Consider the following 25,347-nt stretch of genomic DNA (forward strand, 5'->3'; position numbering starts at 1 on the left):
AGCTGTTGATAAAACAAAGTGGAGTGAAGACTATCTAGCGAACATCCACAGGCACAACAAAAGGTGAATAATTCATTGTGGTTAGTCGACTAAATATATGCATCACTCAGCTTGTGTCACCATGCTAGATTAAGTCGACCGGACGCAGTTCTCCGAGGGGACATTGTGGTGAAGTGGCACTGGGAGGCACAACTCTGTGCATCCTCTCTCTCTCGCTCTCATTTCCTCTGCCACCTACACTGCTCTTTATCTATTTTCCTCCAACCTTGACGCCAATTCTGTCATGTGGCAACACATTGCTGTTTTTTTTCTTTGCAAAAGGCTTCTAAATAATGGACAAACTTGGTTGTAGGGTGGCATAAATGAAACATAGGGCCCTGGTGGCGGCAGGAGAAGACGTGTAGCTGCTGTAAATAATTCAGCTGTCAAATATCACAGTGACGATCACGCCAAGGACGGAGCAGAGTGGCGCCCCTGCCACCTGCCTGCAAGCACCCACACTCTTCAGTGCTGACGCGGAGCAGGCCATTAGTGTGAGGCCAACACTGAGAACTGAACTCCACAGATAAAGAACAAGATCTGCTGAAGTATGGATCTGTTGTTATCTAGTCAAGAGCTATAGCTGGAATAAGGGCTTGCCTCACTAATGGACAGCTTAAAGAAAGAGTTACACACTTTACAGTGGCATGACAGCATAGTACATAAACATTTACTTTGATACACATCTGAAATGGACAGAGTTTGAGCAGAACAATCTCACTTCCTCCAGCTAATAAGTAAACATGTGAACTGTCTGAGAAAAGAGACGTTAGTGGTGGGATTCAGCACTGCTGCTAATATATGGTCCATTTATATAAAAATATACAAATTCAAAATCTTTAAATTATATCCACCTTTCTCCTACACATATTATGGGAGTAACTTCTGTTTACACTGTACACAATCAACAAAAGTTTCGATCTATGAACGCAATAAGCATTTTCAAAAACTGGATACAATGAGGTGACATTATTTTACTCGCACTTTAACCATCGATCATTAAAAGGAAATTTAAAAGAGTAAAAGCATTCACAAATTACTTTCAACATACCATGAATAACTCCTAAAGATCCTGACTTCTGAAAATAGAAACTGAATGAAAATTTACAGCTCACTCAGTGAAAAATGACAAATAAAGATTTTTTGTAGCACAATCCTATGATTTGTTGCAGTCTTTCTGAGTGGAACTTTCCCAAACCAGAAATGCCTTCTATAATTTAAAATGCAGTAGGCTCGTTAGGAAAAAGGTGGATATATATGTGTGTGTGTAAAAATAAAAAACATAAGATGGTTATATAAATAAATACAGTATCTCTGTAATAGAAATCCCTTGAATCACATGTGCTGTAGTACCTTTACTGATACCGCAGACAATATGCTGAGAGGCCTTGGGGGCTCATAGCCTATGCTCAGACCCCCTGTAGAGCACTTTGACTTTGAGAGGATGAAAGTTGTACAGATACATCCACCAACCCCTCCTTTTCACCCCACCTCAAGCGCCAGGCGCCAGTTTAGATGCATCTTCACACAGACAGCTTGGCGACGTCAGTTCTAATGGCCCTTATCTTAATCTGCTTTAAAAGCATCCTGCGTTTCCACAAGATCTTTTCACCTTTCCTAGCCCACATTTAATAAGCAGGCCCTCTTAGCCGTTTAGCCCTTCTTGTCATGAGGTAATGCCAGACAACATGGGGCAATGTGGTTAACAGGGTCCAAAACCACGCCTTGAGAACCATAAAGCGCTTGCGTTTCTATTTGTGTGAGTTCTGAATGATATTGTTGAGGGGCCTGAGGGTGGTACAGAAAAACTGGTGTCATGTGGACAAATAGCCAGAACAGACACACATCGACATGGTCCCTTGAAGTGGAGAGATAGGGATCAAGCACGAGTGTTGAGAGGTGTCTGGAGACTACAGATGGTCTGCTCCTCCTCAGACGGGACTGTCAGGCTCCAGAACCTCTACAGTCTCCAATGAGTCCCTAAACTGCTCAGTTTCCAGATTAAATATTAATCCACATGGAACATTCATACATGGACATGATATACAATAGGGAATTTATGTGGTCAATATGTAAAGAAACTGGTTCTTGTGTTAACGTTGGGGAAGCATACTATGATCCTGGTAGGCTAAATATTTTGGATGAAATATATTGGAATAGTATACTAAATGTACATTAACATTAAGATGTATACACACACAGATATATTTAAGAAAGGTTTTCATCCCTCTGAGGATACATCATGACAGGCAGCTTGAATAGGGCTGAATTATTCATGAACTAAACGTAACAAACAATGAGGAACAAAGTATTTTTCAATTGCTTTCAATAATTGAACCTGTTACTTGAAAAGGGATACAGAAAAACCATGAGCCAGCACTCAAAGGTTTTGTTCATTATCCATAATACATTACGGCTACATACTAGTGCATATGGTCATCATCTGACCACTGCTATTGAATTCTGTAACAGTTACTTTTTGAATTATGGCTTAGTGGATCCTTTACCGGAATGTCAGACAGAAACCACAGTCTTACACAGCACGCAGAAAATATTTTTTATAGCATTTTATGGAAAACATCAGCATGTTTACAGAAATGCAAAGTTGTGGTCTCTAAGGCCTCCCAGTGGCAGCTTTGTAGAGCTGCAGTAGCAAACTGACATGACTTACGGTAAAAAAACAACAACTGGTGGTTCAGAATTTTACATTTTGCACACATTATTTATAAGCAAAGAAATAGAAAGTTGGCACTGTATTGCTATGCAGTTGCTAAGTATGAACAATAGTGATGTACGTACCTTGTAGGATGGCAGGAAGCAGAGAACCCCTCTGCTCACCGTGTGGCAGACTTTCAACAGCAGGGCCCCTACTTCATCCTGGAAGGCAAATGTCTCTGCATGCTGAAATGTGGCGCAAAGTTTACGACCCTGAGGCCCTGCACCAACTGTACCGACCCAGACCTGCAACATAAACCAATACACGACTATTATATAACTATTCAAAAGTTTTCGTAAAAGAAATTAAAGTTTTATTCATCAAGGACACACTGAACTGATCAAAAGTGACAGCAGGGACATTTAGAATTTAATAAAAGATTTCCATTTCAAATAAATGCTGTTCTTTTTAACTTTATGTTAATGAAGTAATCGTTTCCACAAAAATATTAATATTAAAATATCTAACGGTGACCTGTGACTTGTTGATTACATGATTCGCCTCCAGCTGGATTGAGAATTTGATGCCCAGTTCTGAGGAAAAGGAGCCCATGGGAGAGAGGGTGCCCGAGGTCAGCACGATACTCCGTACTGAGCTGCTCAGATCTGAAAATGCCTGTCGTGACACACATCACCAGTCATAACAGCTTACGATTCATACTCATACTGACAACATCCAAATTAGATTTTAAAAGTACTACAGAAAAAACAGTTGCTCTCACCACAGCAGGGTTGAGGCACCAAAAGCTCAGGGTATGCACCAGAGTTTTGGTGCGGGTGCTCTGTCGGCGACGCTGGGGTCGTGCAAAAAAGCCCTGAGCATCAGGCAGGTCCTGCTGGGTGGTCCACATGTAGCTCTGCTGGAGGGCCACACGGTAATCATCTGCAAACCTGTACATATTCACGAAAATAAAAATCAAGTAAAACTAACAGATGAATGTAGAATAACTAAACTGGCTTTCTAGAGCATGTAGTAGAAGATTTAATGACATGTCAATCATTCAACATACATTTGTGATGATTTTGCTGCCAATATTATAGTTTATTATAGTTTCCTGAAGACTGTGTCATTAAAATAATTTCACCAACCCTCACTATCCAGCGACTTGCAAGTATGATAGAATCAGGACAGCAATGTTTTAATAGCATCTCTGATTTAAACACCAGTAGCAAAAAATTCCATTGTACTTCTTCCAGTTTATTTTGAATTTATGGTTCCTCTGTAAATTTTACACTTAAATCTTGTCAACTTTTAGGAGTACACCAGCATAAAGATAGCCTTACAACTAAAAGACACGGACAAGAAGCCATAAAACTCCAATTGTGATTTCAAGGGGTCTTTAAAAATCACTGCCAAAAACCGTTTTAGAGATAGTAAGGTAAGAAGAATGATAGGTAGTTTGTGATAATGACCTGCAATTTTGTCTGAAAAGAAATTCCAGCACCATAAAGAGGCTTTTGAGCATTGACTGAGTGTTGGAGCTGATGGTGGGAACCTGCACCACGTCTTCTCTCCCGTTCACTAGCCCGATCCGCTCCTCCTTCTCCAACACCGCTGCCAGGTTTTTCTACACAAAGCAGAGACAAATCAGATAAAAAAGGGGATAGACTGTTAGTATACTCCTTCTGGTCAAAGGGGAGGAAGATACATGGAGGAAGGATACCTGTAGCAAAGAGAAGGTGTCTGCTGTGATGCCAAGGCCATGGAAGATGCCAAGAATCTCGGTCCCTGTCCAGACCTTACAGGAAGACTCATATTCACGCTCCTCCAAGCTATTGCAGCTTTCCTGCACCCAACTTTATAATTGTAAGGAAACAAACATAATGAATTTAACTTCATTTCTTTCAAAGAGCAATATTAAGCTCTCAAGTTAAAACAAATTACAGATTTGTCCAAATAATGAAATATCAAGAATCTTCAGAAAGCAGATCTCTGACATATTACATCTCATGATGAAGCAGAATATGGATATCCTATTGCCTAAGATGAGAAACTGTTGGTGAAAAGATGGGCCATACTTGGCAAGGCTGCAGCAGAAGGCTAGCAGAGGCCTGTGTTGATCGCGCCGAATGTTGTGTGTCACCATTCCATCCATCTCATCACGCGCCAACAACAGCTGAGCTTGGTTCAGAGTGTAACTGGCACTCTCACGGGCACAGTCCTCTATGTTATGAGCCTCATCCAGCACCACAATCTGCTCCTTCAGATTGATTTCCATCTGGCAGCGGAACATGACAGTTAGCACCATATGGACAAATACAGAAATCCTTCAAATACAGTATCCTAACAAATGTGTCATCAGCCATATTCGAAAACTTCAATTGACTACTTTAAAATAGGGGTGAACAGACTGTTATTGTTTTTAGTCTCTTAAGTATGCATTTGCTTCATCAAATATATAGAAAACATTTCTTTGTAATATATATACTACTTAAAATAATTAATTAAAAATATCTTTTTAATCCATTTAATCTATGATTTGGTGCTCCAGAAACAATTCTTATGATTATCAATGTTGAGAACAGTTTTTGCTGCTTAGTATTTTTGTGGAAACTCTGATTTTTATTCATTTGGTGAATAGAATTAGAAAGTTCAAGAGAACAACATTTATTTAAAACAGAAACCTATAGTAACATTAAAAAAAGTCTTAACTGTCACTTTAATGCATCCTTGCTGAAAAAAGTATTAATTTATTAGTGTATATATTACTATATTATGTATATAAAAATGTAGTGTGTTTTTATACACACATCAAAAATAGAAATTAATCACCTCATTTGTTTTTTCTGAAACACAGCAAAAAAGTCTTAAATCTATGTAAAGCAAAAAAGCCCTAAATTTTACATTTTATTATATAGATTACATAGTAGCTTATGCATTGATGCTCACACTTTCACGAATGAGGGGGTCCAGCAGGTAGTTGTAAGGACAGAACACAATGCAGGCATCTTGCATGAGCTCCCGAGCTGCATAGTAAGCACAGGACCGCAGCTTACCTCCAAGACGGACCAGATCCTCAATGTCCCAGGCCTGATGTAGCCCATGAACCCACTGTAAGGTGCTCTGATCACGCATTTTATGCACATTGTGGTAGTACCTACATGACAGACCCTGTAAAACATGAAAATATATAAACACACCCAAATAATACTATTTATGAATAATGTTTGAGATGCATAGCAAGCACCAGCAAGACCAAGGTTGTGAGTTTGAATCCCAGGGAATGCTTGAACTGATACAATAAACTGTTCTTGTATTAAAAAATTTGGATTTTTGATGCAATTAAACCACATTTATTGGACACAGTTCCTTGTATTTTTGTACAATTATTTAGGCAGGTGTCTTCCTGCAAAAAGGGGAAGCATCTGTGCATTGTTTCGTGATTCACTGGAACCTGTAACATGCTGCTGAAAGGGTGATGGCAGCTTCCAGTATACATACTCAAAGAGGGATTAGCCGTCAATGAGAGCACAGGATAAATGTCAACCCGATCGTGCCGTTTTTATCCCCCTGTCCTCCAACTCTAATGAAGGTGATGATGGCACTGCTGAGGGGTGTGCGACCTAACGACAAGTGTCTGAAAGGCCTATGCTCTTCAGCCATTCAGTAAGACCAGGAGAGCGGAATAAAGACTCGGAGTGGGGCTCATATAAAGACACAAGAGATGGGGCCCCAGGGAGGATGAGGAAAACGACAGCTCATTCTCTCCTCTCTCCGAGCGGGGTTGTCGGCACGGTCTTCCCCGCTTTCATGTGCAGGGGTGCGACACAGTCGAGAGGTGAATGGACACCTGTGGTGACAGCATAATAGGTATCATTACGCGGGCTGCCCGATGGTCAGAGACTAAGCAACACGGAAAATACCGAAGCTCCCACTGGAACAAAGTGTGTTTGAAGCCTTTGACAAGGCTGCACAACAAAAAAGGTCTGTATGACTGATTGGGGATATTATCGCCTGCAACTGTTCTCTACAGCTTTGGTGACGGAGATTAAGTTTGTGAAACCTTAAATCGAGGGTTTGCGTTTCAGGGTCGCCAGCTCGTCTTCTTTTCTTACGACAGTGTTACAGTGAAAGGAGAAGAGGGTTCACAAAATAAGTGGCCACACTTGCTGTTTGGCCTGCAGGCTCCTGTGAAGATCAGGAAACAAGGTGTTTGGTTCCACAGAAAAGAGTGGGTCAATCTCCGTTCACAAGATCCAATTCAAGACTTTCAATGGCTAACAAATTCATGATGAGTTGATCACTACTTAGGCCCAACACTTAAGGATGAATAGGGCACAGGCCATGACCTGTACACTTAGGATGAAGTGTACAGAGAAAATAGTGGATGAAGGGGTTATCTTTTGCTATACACACACAAAATACCATTATCACAAAAAAAAAAAAAAAAAAGAGACCATTCCACCATGTGTAATGTACCACCAATTTGGACCACCTAAACCAGTGGTTCTCAACCGGGCGCACACTCACTAAACTACTGTCATAAAAAGTTATAGTTTTGTATATACATAACTCCTGAATAAAAATTAAAATGTGTTTGGACTGATTTAAAAAAAAAGAGTTTTGAACAAATTTGATTGGTTTGTCGATAGTGAGCGCAAATGCAGGTGATAAGCGGTTTTATTAAGCGAGTCATTGAGTCGTTCATTCAAACGATTCGTTCAAACGGCCGATTCATCAAGAATGAGACAGATGTTTGTGCATGGGTCATTGAATCTTTGACTCAACCGATTCGTTCAAAACACTGAATCATTCAAAACACGATTGAGTGTTGCTGTGAGATGCGCTATGCTGTGATCTTTGTTTGGATTCATCGGATCTATTTTCGCTGCTAAAATAGACCAAAACAGTCATTATTTAGTCTAAAATGTAAGTGACTTAATATTATTAACTTGTTTGTTGAACTGTCATATGAAATCAGTGTCACATTTTCAATCGTGAGGTGATGGTAAATTAAGTGATGGTCAATTGTCAGCTCTCTTGGTCGTCAGGTCATGTGATGTATGTTGCTGAACTGTATTCAAATGTTATAAATATAAAAACACCACATTTTGAAATTTAACTGCAGTATGTCAATTTAGTTAATTGTGTGTGCTGCGCTCATAGACTTTAGAAAACGGCGCTCATTTGTTTGATTTCTCCTCAAGAAGCTGCACAAGCCTCAAAAGTTTAAGGTCGTTGCACCCTGACTGAGTCCGAAACTGTCGTATTTGTTTTTTCATATTCGTCATTTGGTGGCTCTCAATTGTCAAAAACACACCTCAAAATATTTGCTACGGATGTGAAAAATCCGTGAAAATGGTTTGGCTTGGGACCGATGCGTTGGCCTATGCACGGATGGTGCGCAAGCAATGACGGGGCGTGAGCGTGGCCTAGCTGCTCGCGTTCAGCAAGTAGCTCCACTTGTGAAATGGACACATTGCATGGTCCATCGCGAAGCACTGACTAGCTGCTAAAAAAAATGCCGGTTCTTTTTGACTCCATGCTGAACCAATCCGTGAAAATGATGAATCTCATCAAATCACGGCCGCTAAACTTTCGCTTGTTTGGGGTCCTCTGCCAGGAGATGGGGTCAGGGCACGAACAGCTGCTTCTGCACACTGAAGTTCGCTGGCTCTCCAGGGGGCGGGTGTTACAGCGGTTGTATGAGCTGCGAGAGGAGGTGAAGTGGTTTTTGACAGAAATCAAATCAAATCTGGCGAAGCATCTGGATGACACTATGTGGCTTGCGTCTCTGTCCTATTTGGTCGATATATTTGACCGCTTGAACGGCCTCAACCTGTCTTTGCAAGGCCGCGAAACTCATATTTTGCTCCTTGCAGACAAAGTGCACGCCTTCACACAAAAACTAGACCTCTGGCATGGCCGCATCAGTCGAGGGAACTGCGACATGTTCCCCAGCCTTGCAGACTTTATCACTGATGCAGGCACGTCACACGATTTCTCCTCCCTATTTCAATCAGTGTCTGAGCACCCATCAGCAATGAGAAAACAATTTGCAACGTACTTTAAAGAGGATTATCGCTCTTTTGCGTGGGCTCGAGATCCGTTTGTGTGCACAGCAAACGAGCTATCAATTAATATGCAGGAACAGCTTATTGAGCTGAAGAGTGACAGTAGACTGAAGGAACTCTTTAGCTCCTGCCCTCTTTCGTCATTCTGGGCAGCATTGATGCAGGAATATCCTGAACTCTGTGACGTCGCCTTGAAGATTCTCCTTCCTTTCGCGTCGACATATTTGTGTGAGGCAGGATTCTCAAAAATGACGGCACTCAAAACAAAATACCGCAATCGTGCACAAATCGAGGATGATTTGAGGCTATGTTTATCAAACATTGAGCCAAGAATTGAGGATCTTTTCAAGACAAAGCAGGCTCAGGTCTCACATTAACATCACCTACCTGCAAGCTTCTGTAAAAAATGCAGATGATGCCTACTATTAGGCCTAGTAATAATAACAATAATAAAGCATAAATTAATATCAGAGGTCTGGTGCCAATTCCCAATTATAGCAATAGCCTAGTAATGATAATAGGCCTATACTGATGATAATAATAATAATAATAATGTCTGCAAGCTCACATTAGAAGTCTGGTGCTACTGCCAATTATAACAATAGCCTAGTAATGATAATAGGCCTACCTACTGCTACTGATGACGATGATAATAATAATAATAATAATGTGGGCCTGGGGCCCAGCTTGCAAAAGGTTGAGAACCCCTGACCTAAACTGACCATCTTCAGTCAAATGCTGTTTGCAGCCAAAGAAAACAGGCCAACATTACAGACAGAAACTGTTAGGATGCGACCACATTTACTGTTGTTCAGTGGATTTTGTGGGCAAAATCCAGTCATTTCCAATAGGCATCAGGAATTCCATGTGAAAGATTTCCCCACTTTCTGTTTGGTTAAAGTCATCATTGCACTGAACAAGATAAGTACAATTACAATGTTTTGGCATCTATACTGCTGTACAAACAGTAACAAGAAATAAATATTATAAAATGTTAAATGTTATTTATTTCTATGATAAAATATTTTAATATTCATAGAATATCTAGAATATGAAAAATGATAAAAATATTAAAATCAAACTTGGGTTATTCCAAACAAAGGCTAATTTCATTTTTTGAATCAGGTTTGTTTTTGGCATTTTCACCTTTATTACGACAGGACAGATCAGAACTGACGTAGCGCAACAGCTCTGTATGTTGGAGCGCTGTCCACAAGGCTATCGGCGCTGACAACTCATGCTAAATTTAAAATAAGTACTTTTAGTAATACATTAAGCTTGTTTGGCCTAATGTATTCAGAATTTTTGTTTCTGAGAATTACTTTTTTTTACGTCCTCAAAATATAAGTGGAGTTTTTAGTACAACCATGATAAAAACATTAGGGATGTTCATTTCGGTTATTTCTCCTAACTGACAACCAACGCTCGTTAACCAATTATTAACCGTTAACCAACAAGATTATTTTAAATTAGAACTGAATTACTTTAGAAAGGATAAGTGTCTGTAACCCTTTAAAAATACTAACAATTGTTGGTAACACTTTAGAATAGGGAACACTTATTCACTATTAACTACAAATTTTCCCTCAAATTCCTAATTTGCTGCTTATTAATAGTTAGTAAGGTTGTTGTTAAGTTTAGGTATTGGGTAGGATTAGGGATGTAGAATAAGGTCATGTAGAATAAGGCATTAATATGTGCTTAATTACTACTAATAAATGGCTAATATTCTAGTAATATGCATGCTAATAAGCAACTAGTTAAGAGACCCTAAAATAAAAAGTGTTACCCATTTGTTTTCCGGGGATTAATTTTACATGCGCAAAAAGCAGCAAACAACAGAACATGAGGATTCACATGGTCATATCATATCACATCACGCACCTGCAGCGCTTCTGCAAGCAGAGAATACATATACACTGAACAAAATTATAAACGCAACACTTTTGTTTTTGTCCCAATTTTTCATGAGCTGAACTCAAAGATATAAGACTTTTTCTATGTACGCAAAAGGCCTATTTCTCTCAAATATTGTTCACAAATCTGTCTAAATCTGTGTTAGTGAGCACTTCTCTTTTGCCGAGACACTCCATCCACCTCACAGGTGTGGCATATCAAGATGCTGATTAGACGGCATGATTATTGCACAGGTGTGCCTTAGGCTGGCCACAATAAAAGGCCACTCTAAAATGTGCAGTTTTATCACACAGCACAATGCCACAGATGACGCAAGTTTTGAGGGAGCGTGCAATTGGCATGCTGACTGCAGTAATGTCCACCAGAGCTGTTGCCTGTGAATCGAATATATACACACACACACACACACACACACACACACACATATATATATATATACACATACATACAGGTGCTGGTCATATAATTAGAATATCATCCAAAAAGTTTATTTATTTCACTAATTCCATTCAAAAAGTGAAACTTGTATATTATATTCATTCATTACACACAGACTGATATATTTCAAATGTTTATTTCTTTTAATTTTGATGATTAGAGGTTACAGCTCATGAAAGTCAAAAATCAGTATCTCAAAATATTAGAATATTTACATTTGAGTTTGAATAAATGACCATCCCTACAGTATAAATTCTGGGTCTCTCTTGTTCTTTGAAACCACAATAATGGGGAAGACTGCTGACTTGGCAATGATCCAGAAGACGAACATTGACACCCTCCACAAAGAGGGTAAGTCACAGAAGGTCATTACTGAAAGGTGTGGCTGTTTACAGAGTGCTGTATCAAAGCATATTAAATGCAAAGTTGACTAGAAGGAAGAATTTGGGTAGGAAAAGGTGCACAAGCAACAGGGATGACCGCAAGCTTGAGAATACAGTCAAGCAAAGCCGATTCAAACACTTGGGAGAGCTTCACAAGGAGAGAACTGAAGCTGGAGTCAGTGCATCAAGAGTCACCACGCCAGACGCCTTCAGGAAAAGGGCTACCAAGCCACTTCTGAACCAGAGACGACGCCAGAAGCATCTTAACTGGGCTGTGGAGAAAAGAACTGGACTGTTGCTCAGTGGTCCAAAGTCCTCTTTTCAGATGAAAGTAAATTTTACATTTCATTTGGAAATCAAGGTCCCAGAGTCTGAAGGAAGAGTGGAGAGGCACAGAATCCATGTTGCTTTAAGGCCAGTGTGAAGTTTCCACAGTCAGTGATGATTTGGGCTGCCATGTCATCTGCTGGTGTTGGTCCACTGTGTTTTCTGAAGTCCACAGTCAACACAACCATCTACCAGGAAATTTTAGAGCACTTCATGCTTCCTTCTGTTGACAAGCTTTATGGAGATGCTGATTTCATTTTCCAGCAGGACTTGGCACCTGCCCACACTGCCAAAGGTACCAAAAGCTGGTTCAATGACCATAGTGTTACTGTGCTTGATTGGCCAGCAAACTCGCCTGACCTGAACCAAATAGAGAATCTGTGGGGTATTGTCAAGAGGAAGATGAGAGACACCAGACCCAACAATGCAGATGAGCTGAAGGCCACTATCAGAGCAACCTGGGCTCTCATAACACCTGAGCAGTGCTAAAGACTGATCGACTCCATGCCACGCCGCATTGCTGCAGTAATTCAGGCAAAAGGAGCCCCAACTAAGTATTGAGTGCTTTACATGCTCATACTTTTCATTTTCATACTTTTCAGTTGGCCAAGATTTCTAAAAATCCTTTCTTTGTATTGGTCTTAAGTAATATTCTAATATTTTGAGATACTGATTTTTGACTTTCATGAGCTGTAAGCTCTAATCATCAAAATTAAAAGAAATAAACATTTGAAATATATATCAGTCTGTGTGTAATGAATGAATATAATATACAAGTTTCACTTTTTGAATGGAATTAGTGAAATAAATCAACTTTTTGATGATCTTCTAATTATATGACCAGCACCTGTACAGTGGGTATGGAAAGTATTCAGGCCCCCTTAAATTTTTCACTCTTTGTTATATTGCAGCCATTTGCTAAAATCCTTTAAGTTCATTTTTTTCCCTCATTAATGTACACACAGCACCCCATATTGACAGAAAAACACAGGATTGTTGACATTTTTGCAGATTTATTAAAAAAGAAAAACTGAAATATCACATGGTCCTAAGTATTCAGACCCTTTGCTCAGTATTTAGTAGAAGCACCCTTTTGATCTAATACAGCCATGAGTCTTCTTGAGAAAGATGCAACAAGTTTTTCACACCTGGATTTGGGGATCCTCTGCCATTCCTCCTTGCAGATCCTCTCCAGTTCTGTCAGGTTGGATGGTAAACGTTGGTGGACAGCCATTTTTAGGTCTCTCCAGAGATGCTCAATTGGGTTTAAGTCAGGGCTCTGGCTGGGCCATTCAAAAACAGTCACGGAGTTGTTGTGAAGCCACTCCTTCGTTATTTTAGCTGTGTGCTTAGGGTCATTGTCTTGTTGGAAGGTAAACCTTCGGCCCAGTCTGAGGTCCTGAGCACTCTGGAGAAGGTTTTCGTCCAGGATATCCCTGTACTTGGCCGCATTCATCTTTCCCTCGATTGCAACCAGTCGTCCTGTCCCTGCAGCTGAAAAACACCCCCACAGCATGATGCTGCCACCACCATGGCAACTTTCTCCCATCTCCCGACTGCATCTCTGGAGCTCAGCCACAGTGATCTTTGGGTTCTTCTTTACCTCTCTCACCAAGGCTCTTCTCCCCCGATAGCTCAGTTTGGCCAGACGGCCAGCTCTAGGAAGGGTTCTGGTCGTCCCAAACGTCTTCCATTTAAGGATTATGGAGGCCACTGTGCTCTTAGGAACCTTAAGTGCAGCAGAAATTTTTTTGCAACCTTGGCCAGATCTGTGCCTTGCCACAATTCTGTCTCTGAGCTCTTCAGGCAGTTCCTTGGACCTCATGATTCTCATTTGCTCTGACATGCACTGTGAGCTGTAAGGTCTTATATAGACAGGTGTGTGGCTTTCCTAATCAAGTCCAATCAGTATAATCAAACACAGCTGGACTCAAATGAAGGTGTAGAACCATCTCAAGGATGATCAGAAGAAATGGACAGTACCTGAGTTAAATATATGAGTGTCACAGCAAAGGGTCTGAATACTTAGGACCATGTGATATTTCAGTTTTTCTTTTTTAATAAATCTGCAAAAATGTCAACAATTCTGTGTTTTTCTGTCAACATGGGGTGCTGTGTGTACATTAATGAGGAAAAAAAAAAATGAACAAATGATTTTAGCAAATGGCTGCAATATAACAGAGTGAAAAATTTAAGGGGGTCTGAATACTTTCTGTACCCACTGTGTGTGTGTGTGTGTGTGTGTGTGTGTATATATATATAAAATGAATAATTAGGCCTATACAATAAATATTTTTACTTAATAAATTAAGAAAACGAAAGAAAAAAAACCTGCAACAAGTAGCCTAGTATGCAGATTTTCGGTAAATGAGCGAAAGGTAACAGCAGAAAGCAGCATCCTATTTTTCTTTAGGCCTATTTTACAAAAGCACAAAGATTTGTTTGTATTGTGAATGTACACAAATAAAAGCAAACCTTTTACAATTCCGATTATCTTTATGACTAAAAGGAGTAGTTTTAGACTAGATTTAGACTCCTGGTTCACTGAAACAAGACCTGAAAAACGCATAGTGTATTTTAACCATACAGAAAACCTTTTAAAATATTTTTATTAATTGGCCTACTGAATAAATAAATAAATAAATGACTTTTTAAACCATTTAACTGATAGTAATAATCAGTCAAAATTCGTACAGTCGGTTAACGGTTAAAATAAGCATCCCTAAAAGAGATTCATTGATGATCTTTTGGTTTCTCTCCAAACACTAATATTGGCAGAGTTCAGGGTTCAGGCCTTGAACTCAGTGAACCAGGAGATGTCCAAGTCTACTCTCTTTTATCCCTCGGAGAGGCTCTAATGATGACAGATGAATGAAGAACCTGTGCTCAAAGGTGGTTACAATGTCACATGGAGTAACCTGGGAAGGGGCCAACTCACATTCTTAGCATCCAGCAGCTCCTTGCAGCGTTCGTTGCGGTTGGTATGAGGCACCACTTCGGGATGTACACAGGTGTGATCTCGGCTGGACAGTATCGTCATGGGCACGGTGGAGTAAAGCGTCCGTTTCAGCTCCCGTGCGATCTGTGTTATCTGCTTATGAGTACGAGTGCCGAAGAAGATCTTTGGGATCTTTTTCCTTCCGCTTTCCTCTTTGTCTTTATCACTGTCCTTGGACTTTTCAACCGTTTTCTGTCCTGCTTTGAGGTTGGCGCAAGGACAAAGTGAACAAGACACGGGAGACTGTGGAATACAAAGAGAGACAAACAAATCAAGCATAAATATTACAAAGAGAAACAACCTACTTGAAGCAATGCTACAGCCTTGTTTGTCCAGATCAGGAAAAGGCTTTTGTATAAGCGGTCATATAGACAATCATTCACATAACAGGCAAATGCTATAAGTCAAGACAGAATGACCCCAAGCAAGACTGTAATTTTAGACCGTGCCATTGTTCATGCTACTGGCTCCTCTGATTGGATCTCTTTAATTGCAGCTTTCACACAAAGGACTATGCTTGCCTGCAGCCAGCTCTAGTTGGTGAAACTGATCTTGTGGATGGTATGAGCATTTTAATTGTCCCACTTTCCCCTACATTCATGGGAATGACACACAACTCATGTGTACCATAGCTGGTGTCAAGCAGAGAATCCCTGCTTCATTTTGTGGGAGACGGCATTATTGTCTGAGTACTGAAATACTGCATGCATAAAACAAGAAAAGCTTGTGAAGTGTTTAAATCTGCAGTATATCTGAACTGCTATGCCTGGAATATTTAATTTAGGAACTGTTGTAAAGGAACTGGACAGAGTCAATACTTCTTCGCCTTGAGGATTAGTGGGTTTTCCCTGTATGTTTATGAATCAGGTTTCTAATCATTGCTGATAGGTAGGTGCAGATGGAGTAAGCAGTTTTTTTTAAATTGATTTTTGATTGACTTCTGAACTGTATTGTTTTAACATTTTACCATGCTTATATCCATTCAGCAGAATTCTATACTGATTTTAGTGAGAAATATCTGCAGAATTCTGCTGAATGGCAATGTTCTGCCGAATTTAGCATGATAAAATGTTAAAACAATACAGTTCAAAAGTTTGGGGTCAGTATTGTAATTTTTATGCAGAAGGGATGAATTAAACTGATCAAAAGTGACAAAGACATGTATTTCTGTTACAAAATATTTCTATTTCAAATAAATTATGTTCTTTTGAACTTTTTATTCATTAAAGAATACTGAAAAGATCTACGTTTTCACAAAACTATTAAGAAGCTTGATAATGAAAACTAGAATAATCGTTGCTGACAATTCAGTTTTCCTATCACAGGAATACATTTTAAAATGTATTAAAATCAGTTAACTTTAAATTGTAACAATATTTCACAATATTAATCTTTTACTGTATGTTTGATCAAATAAATGCTTGGTGAGCACAAGAGATTAAAATCTTTTTTACAACTACCACTAACTTCTGAACAGCAATGTACATGCAGTATTAGGGCTGTGCGATTAATCGAAATCGTCATAAAATCACGATTTGAGCTTGCACAATTTCTAAATCGCTTTATAGCACAATTTTATAGCGTCCCCGACCTCCCGCAGTATGCTATCCAAACCAATCAGAATGTAGCATGCCCAAATGTAGCGCGAGAACAGAACAGACCGCGCACAGACAGACGTAATGCCATACTCTGTCTGTGGTGCGTATTGTTTCCGCGCCCATGTTAACGGTTTAAAGAGTTTACACTGTACACTGTTGCGCTCCGGCAGTACGCTCTGCGACCTGGAAGTTCTGAGACCCGGTGTGTCTGCAGCAGTGCAAAGATCGTTTCCGCACAGTCTTTTTGCTGTGCTGCACGCGCTGAATTAAAGTGACAGCACATTGTTTGCGGTAAAAATTAACATGGATTGACATGGAAATGTAGTAATTACACCATAAATGCATATAATTAAAGTCTACTATTTCACAGTCTACACATGGCTTTTTGGCTAGATTTAAAAACAAGCAAAAGTGCACTTTTAGATAAACAAGGCAATAATAGATGGCACTCGTGGAGGTTGGAAAACAAAGTTATATTTATTGAGTTTAAACGTGAATATGTCTATGAAAGTTTGTATTACTGTACTGTGATAAAAGATCATTACAATGCTGAAAAGCATTTTCAGTAACAACGTTTGCATGTGAAATCAAAATAATGGATAAATGTGTTTGTGATAAACAGCCGTAATATTTGCCATAGGTCTGTTCTAGAGACATTTTGTTAGACCTTTACTTAGTGATTATCTTCCCTTATGTCTGTTCTAGAGACATGTTACAGCTTTTTGATAAAGCTCTAATTGGTTTCCTTTTGGAAACATGTTTCAAATTCACACTGAATGCATTTATGACTGTAAAGCATGTCTGTGTGTGTCAAAATTGTATTAAAATCGAAATCGCAAAATTGATCAAAGCAATCGCGATTTTTTTTAATCCATATTGCACAGCCCTTGTACATATGCTTAGAAAACGTGTTTAAAAAAAATCAATCAAGGCCAAAGAAACTGTAAATAGCAAACTGGTCTAGAGCACTATTCAATTTCTATTAAAAAACCTATTCAAAGTTTTGACTGTAAAAAATAATGCAGAGCTTATTAATAGCATTTATAACCTTTCTATTTTATAACCTATCTAAAAATAAAATGCGACTTTTACAAGGATGAGTGTATGATTTTTTCCCATCTCTCACCTACATGATTTTGTCCAGGCATGCATGACTAACAATTATTATTATTATTATTATTATTTTGTATAAATACGTTATAAATAAGTGTCGTTAGTTAATGTATTAATTAACATGAACGAACGATGAATACTACATTTATTACACTCTTTATTAATCTTTGTTAATGTTAGTTAATAAAAATACAGTCGTTCATTGTTTGTAGTTGCTCAATATGGCGTTATCAAGATTGCGTTTTTTCAAAAGGGGCTTAACAACTGCAGTTTTCACGGAGTTTGGAAAAGTCCCAGTAAGAAGTGAGGCGTTGACCACTTCTAAGAGATCTGCTTCTAAACAGTTAAGCACACTTTTGAAAAAAGATGTGGTAAGTGTGTCAAGATAGCAGGTTGACGATTTAAGGTGCTGTACTATTTCTTCCAAAACTTTGCTAACAATTGCTTCAAAAACAGACATAGTTACTTCTTTTTTGAAATTGCAGTCGAATCTGTGTGACCTCTGCATAACTTGAAGATGTGCTAACCTTTCTGATGTTATTGATCTTCTCAGAAAAGGAGGAAGCAAACTCATTGCATTTGCTGTCGGAAAGCATTTCACTGGGGATCTGACTTGGGGTGTTTATCAGTCTCTCCACAGTAGCAAAAAGAGTGCGAGAGTTGTTTAAGTTACTGTTTATAAGGTTTGAGAAGAAGGTCTGTCTAGCTGTGGCTAGTTCACATTGAAAGCATGAAGGCTGTCTTTATAGATGCTATAGTGAATTTCAAGTTTCGTCTTCTGCCATATCCGCTCAGCTTTTCTGCATTGTCTTTTCATACTCTGAACTGCTGTTGATTTTCTCCAAGGTGATTTCTGTTTGCCAGTCTTCTTACTGACTTTTACAGGAGCAATATGAGCAATAACATTCTTAACTTTTGAGTTAAAGGAATCAAGGAGAAGATCAACAGAGTCTGCAGAAATGTTTGGTGTTGAAGATATAGCCCAGGGCTCGCAAAATTTCAAAATCCCTGGTAGCCCTTCGGGCAGGTACTCTTCAGATTTTAGTAGCCCGAACATTTATTTAACTAGCCCGAATTAAATTTATTTTTTTTTTTTAAATATAGAAAATCAGATTGGAGTTTAAATGTCAAATCAAAAATATTTTCAATACACAAATATCAACAAATATGAAGGAAGGAATCTTATTTCACTATTTACAGGGTATCTGCAGAATGTTTAAAAATAAATTTAAGGCAATTTATGACCCATTTTAAGAGTTGCACAAGTAAAATGAACACAGAATGAGCGGGGTTGGACAATGTCTATGGTAACATACAGTATTGAGCCATAAAATTACATGATTTACAGTTCAGATACAGGTTTTCACAAAAACAAAAATCTTATACAACAGCATTTCAGGCTATATAGACCATTTTTATGAAAAGGGATAAATCAAGCATATAAATTGTTAATTTAAAATGTATAAATATTACTGTCTTAATTGTTTAAATTTTTAGAAGGCATATTAACTTCTTTCTCATTTACAACTCTATGTGTTTGCTGCCTAAAAAGTTGATATTTGCATCGATCTGACCATAAACAGCAAGAAAGGCTTATTGGAAATGCAGATTCATTCTCTGCCACGAGGTGGCGCTTTAGGAGCGCTGAAATGTTGCGGTTTCCCTGGAAACGCTGTACACAAAGCAGCTCCGCGCTCATAAACGCTGCTTTATCAGGAATTATAGGTAAAATGAAATTAAAATGCCAATGACACGTTTCTGAGGACAGTCGGTTCCCTCCAGATACATTCACATTAAGTCATCCTGCGCCGCGTATTGACTTGAAACGTGCAGCGCTCATATTTATTCAATGACATCATTGCCTTTTGAAGTTTAATCCTGCCGTATCGCGACTCTTGTCTTTCTGTCCCCAACTGTAAGACCTCTAGAAATTATAATTAAGACATTTCTTATAACATTTAACGTATTTAAAACTTGTTATGGCCTTAAATTTGATACAACTCACTTCAAGAGTTTATAAGGACCCGCGGGAGATCTGTATTTAAGGAGCCCGTCGGGCAGGCAGTGATACATTTTGGTAGCCCGACTGGAAAACACAATAGCCCCGGGACGTCGGGCTAGTGATTTTGCGAGCCCTGTAGCCTCTATAAATAGCGCACTAGTGTTTTCGTTAATGCATCTCTTTCTAAGAGACAAATCTAGATTCAGTGGTAGCAGAGATCATTATATCAAAGAAAATACAGAAGTGATAAGATAGTGCTACATCCTTAACAATGGATGAAATGTTTAGACCTCTACGGATGAGTAAATCTAGAGCAGGGGTGGGCAAACGTTTTGACTCGAGGGCCACATCAAGTTTTCCACATTAAGTGAGGGGTCGCATAATATGTTTATGACAGCTTTGATTTTTTTTTTTATTCTAAACTGACACTCATTACTACTGTACTGTATGTAACTTGAACATACATGGCAGTTCTATTCTTGTACCATCTCTACCTATTTTTATGAGCACTTTGTGACACAAGTTGCATTGGTATACAAATCGATTGATGTATAAGACACATTTGATCATTTCATTCAGAAATAATGTCAAATAAACGAAACGTTTACAAACATTAGAAACATGCATTTATATTCCCCACACTCCACAAAACAATCCTGTAAATTTAGCAGTGTTCAGAATAGAAAAAAGAATGAAAATATAAGTAAAAAAACAAACACAAATTAGTGGCATTCACTATGAACATATATTATAAACGCCCAGCCTAAATATTTAAAGCGAAACTGAAACTAGTGGCGTGGTTGCTGAAAAATGTACAATACAAACTCAAAACAAACTCACTTGTCATTCGTGACCAATCCTAATGTGCGTGCTTTGCGCTTGACCTTGTTTGCTTTATACAAGTCGCCTTGGAAAATCGCAGCATGTTTCAGATGAAAAAACAAAACAAAACGCAATTTATAATCCAGAAAAAACAGCACTATATCCATTTTCATAAAAATGTGTGAGGAAAACAGAAGAAGAAAGCATATCTTTGCAAGATAAAATGACAAAATATTTCTATGCTTTCCCCACGAAATTACAGTGCCCGTGAGCAGGAGGATAACACTGGCATTTGTTCTAATACTAGAAAGTTTACAGAGCATTTTAAGCATTTTTAAAACACCAATACAAGGCATTTTTCAAAACAAATTACGTCAACTAGTTTCCTCCCTCACGTTACTTCACAGAGCGGGGAATAGCAGACTAAAGTACTACGTTTCTGCGATTTAGTACAACAAATTTAGCTGGTATCACATCTATAATTTTAAGCCTCCTGCCATTTTTTACATCTGTTCAAAATCACGTCATTTAAAAAATAAACAAAGTGCTGGCTCAGGTTTCTTTGCCACTGTTTGAGTATTATACGGACTAGAGAGACCGTGTGTGTGTGTATGTGTGTGTGAGATACAATCGCACACTCTCCTTATGTGTATGTGCACACATCTTTGTACCTCACCGCTCATAACTTGGACTGAAAGATGAATGTGTAGAAAGTGAGTATATCTCCAAAAACCTTGTTGAGCTGCAGGTTTAATGACTGCATTTTTTATTTTTTACAGAAATTGTTTTGATTTATGTTTTTGATTATTGAGCTGTAGGTTTAGGTTGACTGCATTTTAAAAAAAATTTCATTTAGAAGGATTTTTTTTTTTTACAGAAAATAATTTATGTTCTGATTATTGTTGAGCTGCAGGTTTAGGCTCACTTAAGTGACTGCACGCAATTTAATTAACAAGAATTCAATTATTTATATTAATTATTTAGCCTGACATGTTTATTGTTCCAAAATGTTCTATATGTTTCTTAAAAATAAAATGTGTTCAGTGGAAAAACGTTGTTGTTTTTTACCCAGACATTTAAAAACAACATATTTTAGAGCTGTAATCGCAATACCGTGAAACCGTGATATTTTTATCCAAGGTTATCATACCGTCAGAATCTCATACCGGCCCATGCCTAGTGTAAACACGAGCATTGACTGGAGTAGCCGCGATCAGCCCCGGGACGTGTAAATCAAGCATTATATACTGCACTACAAGCTACAGTGCCATCTATTGGATTTTACTGATATTGCATCAAATTAGCTATTTTGGACCAACTGCCTCACTGGCTGATTGAAAACACCCATAGTTTGCCCACCTCTGCAGATTAGTATCATTTTTAAAAATCCCTCGCGGGCCGCCACAGGAGTAATTGCGGGCCGCAGATGGCCCATGGGCCGTAGTTTGGACACCCCTGATCTAGAGTGTGTCCACGATTGTGTGTTGGTCCATGCACATTCTGAATCAGGTCAAAAGTGTTTAAAACAGTTATAATTTATTTTGTAGTTTTGATTTCTGCATTATCCATGTGAATATTAAAATCCCCTGCAATAGCAAAACAGTCAAACTCTGAGGAAATCATTGAGTTCTGTGAAGTCTTCAACAAAGGCTGGAGAATATTTTGGAGGCCTACAAATAATGATAAATCAAATGCGTGGAGCACCTTTCAGCACAATACCTATGTATTCAAAAGACAAATAATGACCAAATGACACTTGCTTGCATTGATAGATATCTTTAAATAGAGCAGCTACACCTCCACCTCTGTCCTGCAGACACTTATAAAATTAAAGTTAGGAGGGGCTGTTTCATTGAGGACTGTTGCACTGCAGCTGTCTTCTAGCCACGTTTCATTTAGAAACATAAAATCCAGGTTGTTTGTGGTTATTAAATCATTGATCAGAAATGATTAATTTAGAAGTATTGTTCATTCTTAGTTCATGTTAACCAATGTAGTTAACTAACGTTAAATAAAACTTATTGTAAAGTGTTACCTCAATTTTAAATATTACAAGTAAATAAGCATCACAACATTATGCATATGAAAAATGATTGTTCATTTTTAAATTAAAGATTACATTTACCTGTGTTATTAAATTATTATTAGCATTTACATTAAAATTAGTTTTGAACTTGAAGTGAGCATCAGATGGTGGCAAAGGTAATCTAAATGAGCATGTACAATTAAATATCCAATATTGATTGATACCAAAACCTAAAATCTCCTATATCTGTCTTGCTTCAGTCCTTCAAAATAACAGTAGCTTCTTTTCTTTTCCTAAGAATGACAGTAAGATTATCCCTCATAAGCAAATGCTAAGTCACGGCGTGTGTTACACCTTCACATCAGGGATCAAGCTGTCCTTTAGCCTGCACTCCACTGAAGAGGTCCAGCTCCGGTTACCCGAGCTGCTTCTCAAACCTTGTTTGTCATTAAATATTACAGCAAGTGATAGAATGGAAGCGAACGTGAGCCTGTCTTGCAAACCGTCCCCTGATGGGACAAAGACCCAGGCCGACGTGCTAAATAAACAGAGAGCTGGCAGCAGCTAAGGTTACGGCTTCGCAGGAAGAGTTACGGCCCTGCCGATCACCTTACCTGCTGCTGCCACATTCAATAGGCCAGTCCAAGTATCCTGCCTCCTATACCGAATAATTACTTATTCATCGCAGGGGGGAGAGAAAGGGCTGATTGTGAATGGGAGGCCTTGTCAGCAGCCGTGCAGGAAACAGCTGACACAAGGGTATCCGTTACACGCAGCCTGCCACAGTTTCGGCCCCTCTTGCTACCGCACAGCAAATAAGACACCCCTGGAATGCAGATAACAGCTTCCATTGGCCAAACCTGCCGCCACAGACACATTCAGGGGGAGTGGCGCATTCTTTCATGGCGAGGCCCTGATATCAGTGGAGCAGGGAGCTACACCTCAGGCCGCTCCAGACCTCAACAGCGGCTCCTAATAAAACAGTGCTTGGCATTGTGTGGGAGCGTTAACCCAAGCATGCTGTTCCAGTCAGGGGCAGACACCTGCAGATGCATCTAGCAGCTCAATGCTCTGCTAAGAAAATGCCGCCATTGTTCTGGCACTAAAAATGAGCAAAGATATTGGGAAAGCGTCTTTGGGGGGTTGTAGAAGCACTGGTGTAAAATGACAGCGTTTCACAGCTCTTGTGGGGCCTAACAACTAGTTACAGTTAAGGGCCAGCACACATAACTAAATACGCTGGTCACTATATGGTGTATTTTAGGGATAATGGATATGCGAGGAGTAGAGTAAGGAACTAATTTTTTTTTTTTTTTTCCAAACCAGAATTGAATGATCTTCATGACATTCAGTGCATTAACAGTTTCAGCATGAGTTGGAAAGTATTTTCTATTCATCATAAAACATACAGCACAACCGGTGTCGAGCAGATTACTCCAATAAGTTGATTTCTTTTTGGAGAAAAAAAAAACAAAAAACATTGCAACCAATGAAATCAAAAGACTGCCAAGAGAATGACTTTTAGGACCTGGTTCTCTTTAATGAATCAAAAACACACAGCACTAAGTGTAGTCCATTTCCCATGCCAGTTGCTTTTAGTAAATCAAATACATTGAGCAGGACCATTAAAGCCAGTTTTCCAAATGCTGTTTATGAACCGGCCCTTTTAAATGAAATAAAAACAGTCAGATTCCCAAGCAAATGACCCTTATGAGCCAGTTGCGTTTAAAGAATCAAACACAGAGTGTGATCAACAAATTCAAAAGCTTCCCAAGTGAACAACTTTCATGATTGGGTTATTTTAAAAAAAAAATCAGAAACATACAGTATAACTAGTAATGACCGATTCCTGAAATAATGAGTCTGATTTACTAAAAACAAGAACAATGAAGTTAAACATTTCCACGTGAATGATTTTTTATAAAACAATTCTTTTTAATGAATCAGAATCATACTTGTGAAGTTAGATTCCCAAGCAAATAAACTTATGAGGCAGGTGTTTTTAGTGATTTAAACACAGACTGCAATTAATGAAGTCAAAAGATTCCCTAGTGAACAACTTTGATGAACCGTTTCTTTTTAATGAATTTCCAAAACATTCACAGCAACTAATAAAGTTCTATTCTTGTGCTAAAGTTGTTTTATCTAATCGCAAACACATACAAACTATATTATAAGTCAATAACTAAACTCAAATTCAAAAGAATCTTTAGTGGAACCATTAAGAAAGTAGAATTAAGACGAATCAGCATCAGAACAGGAATTGTTAAATTCCTGTGTGAAGAAGTGGAGAATTCTACCAAGTACTTATCAGTTACTGGTGAAAAACATTATAAGAGCTGGGTTTGTTCTGTTAGACAGTGGCATTTCTGTTTGCCAGGTGAGGTGTGGAGAGAGCAGCTCCTGTGTTTGAGATGGTGAGGCTAGATTGTCTGCGCTCTACAATGGCCCTGTGGTGGAAGATGCAGGCCTGAGTGTGAGCACGAACAATGGAGACTGCATTTCAACAGGCTGGCTCTGAGAGCCTGACACCTGAGAGACTGAAATCTCACACTGTCCGCCTGCCTGGGCCACTGCACCCTCACCATACAGATGGACAGAGAGAGAAAGAGATAGCGGGCGAGAGACAGAGACAGCGAGTGAAGCATTTCAGTGAGGTCTTTACTCCCTATAGCCCTCCTGATAGCTGCCCCGGAGCACCCCCACCCAGCAAATCCCCAATCTCACAAAGCACCTGTTTATCCCCGGAGCGCCGTAACCAGCGGGTGAACCCCATTCAATATTTATCCCAGGCTTTCACAGATCACTGCCAAGCAAGGCAAACCTCTTAATTAAACTGGAGCTCGCTTCAAAGGGCCCATTGAAGATGTCAGTCAGCGCTGGCAGGGGCCGAGAACGGTGTCAGGTGAGAGAGTGAAACCTAAGGACTGCTTTCTCTTCCCCTTACCCAACAC

At 39.0% G+C, this 25,347-nt stretch overlaps 1 protein-coding gene across 9 annotated transcripts in view; it reads right to left on the reverse strand.

Annotated features, from left to right (window-relative positions):
* brip1 (BRCA1 interacting helicase 1) overlaps nucleotides 1-25,347 on the reverse strand; it is a 70,923-nt gene that overhangs the window by 40,216 nt on the left and 5,360 nt on the right. For all 9 annotated transcript variants that reach the window (XR_009274343.1, XM_058799255.1, XM_058799260.1 and 6 more), the window contains exons 7-14: nucleotides 14,773-15,075; nucleotides 5,645-5,866; nucleotides 4,774-4,973; nucleotides 4,419-4,551; nucleotides 4,168-4,322; nucleotides 3,477-3,645; nucleotides 3,230-3,370; nucleotides 2,839-3,000 (exon numbers count right to left, since the gene is read on the reverse strand). Coding sequence is in view for 8 of the 9 variants with exons in the window: in XM_058799255.1 (XP_058655238.1) it covers nucleotides 2,839-3,000; nucleotides 3,230-3,370; nucleotides 3,477-3,645; nucleotides 4,168-4,322; nucleotides 4,419-4,551; nucleotides 4,774-4,973; nucleotides 5,645-5,866; nucleotides 14,773-15,075 (1,485 nt within the window). In the remaining variant the exon portion in view is untranslated. The remainder of the gene's footprint in view (nucleotides 1-2,838; nucleotides 3,001-3,229; nucleotides 3,371-3,476; nucleotides 3,646-4,167; nucleotides 4,323-4,418; nucleotides 4,552-4,773; nucleotides 4,974-5,644; nucleotides 5,867-14,772; nucleotides 15,076-25,347) is intronic.

This window comes from Onychostoma macrolepis, chromosome 15 (genome assembly GCF_012432095.1).
Source record: "Onychostoma macrolepis isolate SWU-2019 chromosome 15, ASM1243209v1, whole genome shotgun sequence".
NCBI classification, from domain to species: Eukaryota; Metazoa; Chordata; class Actinopteri; order Cypriniformes; family Cyprinidae; genus Onychostoma; species Onychostoma macrolepis.